The sequence below is a fragment of the Neophocaena asiaeorientalis genome, unplaced genomic scaffold, assembly GCF_003031525.2.
Source record: "Neophocaena asiaeorientalis asiaeorientalis breed wild unplaced genomic scaffold, Neophocaena_asiaeorientalis_V1.1 scaffold45, whole genome shotgun sequence".
NCBI classification, from domain to species: domain Eukaryota; kingdom Metazoa; phylum Chordata; class Mammalia; order Artiodactyla; family Phocoenidae; genus Neophocaena; species Neophocaena asiaeorientalis.
The window spans coordinates 11,817,287-11,824,358 of NW_020174642.1; the positions used below are offsets into that span (position 1 = coordinate 11,817,287).

The window sequence follows — 7,072 nt, forward strand, 5'->3', positions numbered from 1 at the left end:
CACTGACCACCCAAGGTAGAGCCCCCTGTCCTGACCCAGGTGCCCACCCCACACGATGCCTGGTGTGCAGGTTTTCCAAGGGTCCAGCAAACATTTACTGAAGTAAGGGATAAATGAATGGATGGATGCTGGCTGGTTTTCCTCTTAGCTCTTTTCGCATCTTAATCATGCACCCCTCCGGGTGGGAGGGCCGTCACCAGGGGTGTCCCGAGTCGGGGTAGAGCTTCTGTGGCTCCTGCAATGAACGAAGTTGAAACAGACCGGCGGCTGGAATAAGAAATTCCCGCGGGAAGCCGGGCAGGCAGCGATTGGCAATGGGACTCGTCTGGCCTCCCTTGGCTGGCCTTCCCTCAGGTCTGGTCACCGTGCTTGACCAGCTTCGCCGCAGGGTGTGCCTAACAGACCCAGACGGCCGCGATCCGCCCCCTCAGTAAACGCGCCCCTTGTCAGACTGAACAGGTTTAGAAACTTGAACAAAAAGGCCGGCGCTGCCGGGTCGAGCCCCAGTTCCGCCGCCCAGGTGCCGGGTGCACGTCGGCCCCGCCCCGGCGTGGACAGCGGTGACATCACACGGCGCGGGGCGGAGCGCAGGGCGCGGGGCGGGACCAGCGACAGCGGCGGCGCGCGGCGGGAGAGCGAGTGCGGCCGAGTCGCCACCATGGCCACCGTGGATCTGGAGAAGCTGCGGATGTCCGGGGCCGGCAAGGCCATCGGCGTGCTGACCAGCGGCGGCGATGCGCAAGGTGGGTGCGGGCACGCGGGGGCCGGTCGCCGGCGGGCGGGGGTGCTGCTGTCCCCGGGTCCCTGGGGCGCTCCCGCACCCTAGGCGGCACCTGGGGCACGCGGTCAGCAGGTCCTCCTCCCGGCCTGCGCCTCCCGCCTCCTCCTCCCCCTCCCAGCCCCGGTCCCCTTCCCGGTCCGCTTCCTGGACCCGCCCCCGCGCGCCGGGGGCCCTCGTACGTGCCGCCCCCAACGGCCTCTGCGTCAGGCCCGCCGGGGGTGTGTCCGCGCGGCCGGCCGTGGCCGGGACAGGGTTCTCTCGCCGGCCGCCGCTCCTGCCGACCCCAGGCCCTCCCCGCACCCCTTCCCGGTGGCGCGTCTCAGAAGCCCCATTTCCTGGATGCCAAGCTGAGCGGAGGCCAGTGAAGGATGGGCAGGTCCCCGCAGGCCCACAGAGCCCCGACTCTAACCAGGTCGTTATGAAACACGGCTTGGGGGCACCATGCTTCCCCCAAATCACTGCCTCCAGGGCGGCTCTGGGGCATTTTCTTTAGTGCAGAGCTGTTCCCACCCCCCTTGTACAGGGGAGGCCAAAGGTGGTGGCCTTCCTGCTGACCTGCCCAGGGTCCTGCAGCTGGGACCTGGCAGAGCTAGCCGAGTGCCCCTCCTGGGGTCTGTCCTGGTGCCCTGGACTTGTCCTGACTGCTGCTCTCCTCAGCGCCTCTGGCCTGGGATGGCCAGTGTCACACCTGTCGGGCTTGGCCGCATGGCCACACCACACACCTTGAACCTCAGGAGACACCTTAATTAGCCCAGGAAGCAGGCCTGGAAGGAGCCTAGCCGGTGCTCTCAGGCTGCACAGCCGGGCCTGATCTGCCTCCTTCCAGATCAGAAAGTCCAGACGCAGAATTCCTCTCCCTGCCTCAGGCCCCCGACTCCCCGCTCCCCGCTCAGAAGCAGGGAAGAGCTACAAGGAGCTTTCACAAGGAGTAAGCCCAGGAAGGCAGAGACGTCAGCCACTGTCTGCGTCCCGGCCTGTGCGGGTTCGGGCTGAGCCCTCCGGGCCGAGTCTGGCGGGCGGACAGTGTGTTCCGCTGCGCGTCCGCGGCCCCGCGTGGCCAGAGCGCTTGCCGGGTGCTGGGCAGTGGCGGCTCCCTCATAGGGCATGGCCAGTGGGCCGGGGCCAGGTGGGAGGAGGGTGGTCTTGGGGAAGCATTGCCCTGTGAGATTGGACCACGGGAAGGGCCTGGTATATGGGGGACAGACACTTCCTGAGGGGCTGGGCCCACCTCTCCAGAGAGGCCCTTCCTCCGCGAGGCCCCAGCTCCCCGGCTCGAGCAGGCACAGGGGTCTCCACCCAGGCTCCTGTCTGCACCATGGAGACAACAGCACTGGAGGGAGGGCTGGGAAAGATAAATGCACGTTTAGGCAGGGGAGCTGAGCCGGTGGGTGGCACAGACTAAACAGGACGAGGGATCAGTGGGGGCAGCTGAAGGGCCAGGGAGGAAGAGGCTGCCGGCCTGGGCCGGTGGGCCAGTGGAGGGCAAAGCCTGTATGACCTGTAGGTCTCCCCTTGGCCAGCCCGGCCCTAATGCCCCACATGGAACGAGCAGTGCTTCCTGGACACCCAGGAGTGTGGCCGTCAGCGCACTGCCGGCTGGGCCGGCCACCTCACCTCGCGCTGTGTCCTCGCTTCCCTAGACCCCTGGCTGTAACGTGGTTTTCTGATCGGGGCTGCGAGAGAGGAGGGCTCCGCAAGCTTCTACAGTTTCGGGCTCGGGCTGATGCCTGGGGGAAGATGCCAGGGCCAGCTGGCTCTATGGGGGGCAGGGAGCCTTTCTGTATTGTAAGTTCTGAAGGCCAGCCTGTGGGTGTCCGCTCCGGGCCTGCGCCCTCTCGCCGGCACTGCTCCGGGGAGCTGGCTCCAGACGGTGGGTTCTCGGTTTGCCCTCAGGGGCCCCCGCTGCCTTCCAAATAGAGGCCGACCTCTAGGGACCTGATGGTGCCGGGCGGGCCCTTCCCGCGGGCCCCCCCGGGTGGGCGCGGGGCTGACAGCCGCCGTGGAGAACGGGCACCCACCCCGACCTGCACTTGCCTCCCCGAGGCTCAAGTCTGCATTCGTTGGAGTGAGTGGAAACCAGCCAGCCTCGCGGCAGTGGGCGGCGGGGGAGCGGGCAGACCCTGTCCCGGTGGGGCCGGCCTCCACCAGCTCTCTGACTTGACCCGAGCACATCCCTCGGGCCTCAGTTTCCCCTTCTGTAAACAAGACAAGCCACCTGGTGGGTTCCTTCCAGCCAGCCTGAAAGTCGCGTCCTCTCCCCTTCCCGTTGGCGGGGAGTAGGTGTCCGTGCGTCGAGGGAAGGTGGTCGTTACGGATGTTACTTTGTGCAAAAGTGACTAGAAGACTATAACACAGCCCCGCCGCCCACTGGTTCCACACCTCGGTCTTGCCCCTGGGGCGGACCCCACCCTGTCCCTCAGTAACGCGCAGGACCGGCCTTTTCTGGGTGGATCCGTGTGGACGTGGATGTCCTGTATTTGCGGGTGAGGACCGCCCCCATCTCGTTATGTCCCAGCCTGGCTCCAAGTCTTCACATCGACTGATGCTAAGTGTGACTCTGCGGGGCCCCGTGTCCCGCCAGGATCACCTCTTTCTTGTACATTTTGTTTTCCCGGAAGCTAATTGTGAAGAGAAGTCACCTCATGACATCAGTTTGGCGGTGGTGTCGCTTTCCTCCAACAGGAAGTCATCTGTTGCAGTGTCCCTGGCCCATTGGAGGCTGGAGGGTGGAATGGAGGGGTCCAGGGCTGCTCCGTCAGCGGGAGATGCAGCTGCTCTCCTCCCTGCTCCTCTGGCCCTGTGGGGCTCGTGGCTGCCACCCTGGGTTTATTTTGAGAAAGAAAAGCAGATGAAAGGGCAATAAAAAAGGCCCTTTCAGGAAGGCAGTTTGCAGTGAGGTTTACAGGGAAACCCACGCCCTCAGGCCTCCGTATCCATGGTAGCTGGCACAATTCCATTCTAAGATTGAAGAGTTTTCCTGTAATATGGTCATTTGTTCTCCTCTACAAGACTGAGCACACTACCCTAAGCCTGGGGCCCTTTGCAGTCCCTGGGTCTTCCGCCACTGCCCCCACCCCTCCCACCACCCCATCTGGAACTGCTGGCCTCCCTCCAGTTGCCAGGGGGTGGGGCTTGGACCGGAGCCTGCAGTGAGCCCAAAGTGGCCTCACCCCAGCGAGGGCAGCCGGGGAAGCAGATACCTGAGGGTGGAAAGCCTGGGCTGCCCAAGGCCCCAGAGGCGGCCGAATGCTTCTGCAGGACCCAGGGCCTGCTGGGGGCCGGGGGGGCAGCTTTGCAGCTGTCTCATGTCCCTCCTTGCCCCTGCCCTGCCCCCCGCCAGCGAGGGCAGGCAGGCCAGCGAGGGCAGGCAGGGCGGGGAGCTTGCAGCTCGAGGCCGCTGACCTCAGGCAGCAGGACTGTCAGCCCTTCGGATCCGGTTCCTGGGGCAGCCCGGCTGTCTGGGGGTGGGGGTGGGGTACACTCTCTGGGCTCCTACCCCTAACTGCAGTCACTGAAATCCCACTTCCATTCGTTTTGGGGCTGTGAGACTTTTATGATTTCTTTAGAAATGGGGTTCTTTTGCTAAAGGCAGGTGTGTCAGCTGTGAGTGTGGCCAGCTCAGGGCCCTCTGACCCCTGTGCTCTGCCAGCCGTGACATCTGGGCACCTCGGCCCCGGGAATCCCTGGCTCTGGACGTCAGAGAGCAGGAGCCTCGGCTGCTGGCTGGGGACAGGGCAGCTTGCCGAGCCCAAGGAGGGTCCAGGGTACATCCTGGCGCTGCCCTCACCTGCCGGGGTTCCAGCAGCTCCCCTGCCTTCCCTCTGGGACCTCGGTTTCTCATCTGCAAAATGAGGGCAGTGACAGTGGGCTGATTTCCTGGGAGCCCGGTGCCGTGAGCCTGCACTGGGGTAGGCTCTGCCCGCTGGGCTCTTCCTGAGGTGCCATATGCTATGTAGCCCTCCACGGTCCTCTGGGAGCTACCTGCTCCCCCTGGGCCCGCCTTCCAGGCTGGAGACGGGGTAAGACTAGTGTAAGTATGGTAAAGGTCGAGAGTCTTTACGTCAGGGTCACCCTGTGGACCACACAAGCTACGAGGGACCCTGGGGGTGATGGCACTCCCGCAGGACACCCAAGCTGATGGACACTGCCCGTCCACCAGCTCAGAGCGCCCGGGGGTGGGGCAGGGCTCCTGGGGCCTCGGCCACCCTTGGCTGGTGCCCCGCCGCCTCCAGGGAAAGGCTTTCACAGCTTAGGGACAGACCACGGGACGTGCATGTGCTCCGGGCCAGGATCACCAAGAGGAAGCCGGGGGAGCAGGGGTGGTCCTGGGCCAGACCACGTGCAGGTCATGTCCACGATCCAGCTTCCAGACCCAGGGTCAGAGGCTGGAGCCCAGGGCAGGTGACTGGCCAACTGTCTTCCTCTCTGAGTACGTGGGGGCCGCCCTGCCCGCCCCTTTGTATCGAACCACTGACATCTTTTGTGACGGGCAAGAAGGTTTGAGGCAAATTGCCTACAGCCACTGATTCCAGGCTCCTGCCCCCTCAACCCTTTGCCCTTCGCCCATCCCTGGGCCCCAGCCAGGTGGTAGTCAGTGTGGAGGCTGGGCCTGCCCCAGGTGCCCGCACAGGGCCCCTGACCTGGCACTGTCCAGGCCCGCAGCAGCTGCAGCCCTGGGCGGGGCCGCGTCCCACCCACAGACAGGGCAGGGCCACGGCGTGGGCCACTGCTGGTGCTCGAGTCTCTCGTGGGGCTGCCCACGGGGTCTTCTTCACGCTGTGCCTCGTGAGCCTGACTGTGTGCGAGACCCCGGGGACGCAGCGGGACGGCCCCCCGTGGAGGGACCTCAGGAACGCAGTGGGGTGCCTCCGACCCCGTGCAGGGACCTCAGGGACACCTTTGCCTTCTCTGGGTCTCAGTCTCAGAACTGACCACGAGGGAAGGGGACTGAGGTTCCTCTGGGCTCTTCTGAGCATTTCCTGCCCCCTCATCCTGCCCCGTGAGTGTCCGTCTTTCCAGGAAGCCTATACTGCAAGGTGGCTGCTGTAGACGGGGGCTGGGGGCCGTGGGGGTCCGGGGCTGGGGGACGGGAAGAGGTGACCCGCTGAGCCTGGTGGCCCCGGAGTATGTTTGCAGGCTGGGGAGCAGGGGCGCCGGCCCACTCAGCTGCACTGGGGCCGTGCGACCCCCAGGAGCCTGAGCTTGGCCCTAGGGGGTGCTGTCCTCCTCTCCTGTCTCGCGGAGCCCACCCTGCAGGCCAAGGGGCAGGGGGCTCATGGCCCCAGGGCCACAGGCACCGACCTCAGGGTGCTCCCCAAGCTGCCCCCCAGGGTGGTGGCCCAAGGCTCTAGCAGTGGCTGCGGGCGCATTTGGGAGGCGGCTGCCCCTGCGTCCCACCTGCCCCGTTTTGCATCTTGGGGCCATGTGCCCGACCTGCTGCGATTCCCCCAGGTCAGGGCCCTGGGGGCCGGGGAGGGGGGCTGTGCTGGGCAGCACAGGCCGCAGGTGAGCGTGGGCGGCGGGCATGCGGCCGGAAGCGATGTCGCACGTCTGCAGGTGCCTCTGGGAGTCAGGCCCTGGCGGGGACCTTCCCGGTTTAACTCTGGGGCGGCTTATTTCCGAGTGTGAAGCCGATACAATGCGGGGGGGGGCTCACCTGTGCTGGACTCGGAGTCCTGGCTCGGCGCCCCCCGAGATGTGGGAGGGACGGTCCAGGGCGCCCACACTCCGCGTCTCCACTGACGGGTGTCTCCTGGACCCCTTCGCAGGCATGAATGCTGCCGTCCGAGCCGTGACGCGCATGGGCATTTACGTGGGAGCCAAAGTCTTCCTCATCTACGAGGTAAGGTGCGGGCAGGGCGGTCTTCGCCCCACGCTCTGGCAGGGAGCAGTGCGGGGAGAGGAGTGAGGATGGCAGTTGGGGCAGGGCTGCCAGGCTCTGGGGTGTGGATGGGGAGTCCGCCCTCAGCCTGGGCGCTCACGGGTGGGCGCGTCCCCTGAGAGAGAGGAGGGCATGAAGCTGCTGTTCTCCTCAGAGGCCGGGACCTCAGCCCCACCCGTCCTCCGACGCCCAGCCCTCCTGTACCCTCATCACCTAACCCGAGCTCGAGCTACCCTAGTGACAGCAGCCAACGGCCTCCTTACGCAAAGCAGCACAGAATCACGGTGCTACTTCGCTCTGGCTAAAGCTGGTGCGCCCTTTGCCTTAGCCCCAGTTCCTGTGCCCCCAGATCACACACACACACACACACACACACACGCACACAAGTCCTGGAGTTCTCTCTCTCTCTC

At 65.6% G+C, this 7,072-nt stretch overlaps 1 protein-coding gene across 1 annotated transcript in view; it reads left to right on the top strand.

The window, feature by feature from the left end:
- The first annotated feature begins 601 nt into the window (after positions 1–601).
- Positions 602–7,072, top strand: part of PFKL (phosphofructokinase, liver type) — a 26,183-nt gene continuing 19,712 nt past the window's right edge. Inside the window, exons 1-2 of the mRNA XM_024758255.1 lie at positions 602–743; positions 6,550–6,623. Coding sequence (XP_024614023.1) covers positions 659–743; positions 6,550–6,623 — 159 coding nt within the window. The 5' untranslated portion in view covers positions 602–658. The remainder of the gene's footprint in view (positions 744–6,549; positions 6,624–7,072) is intronic.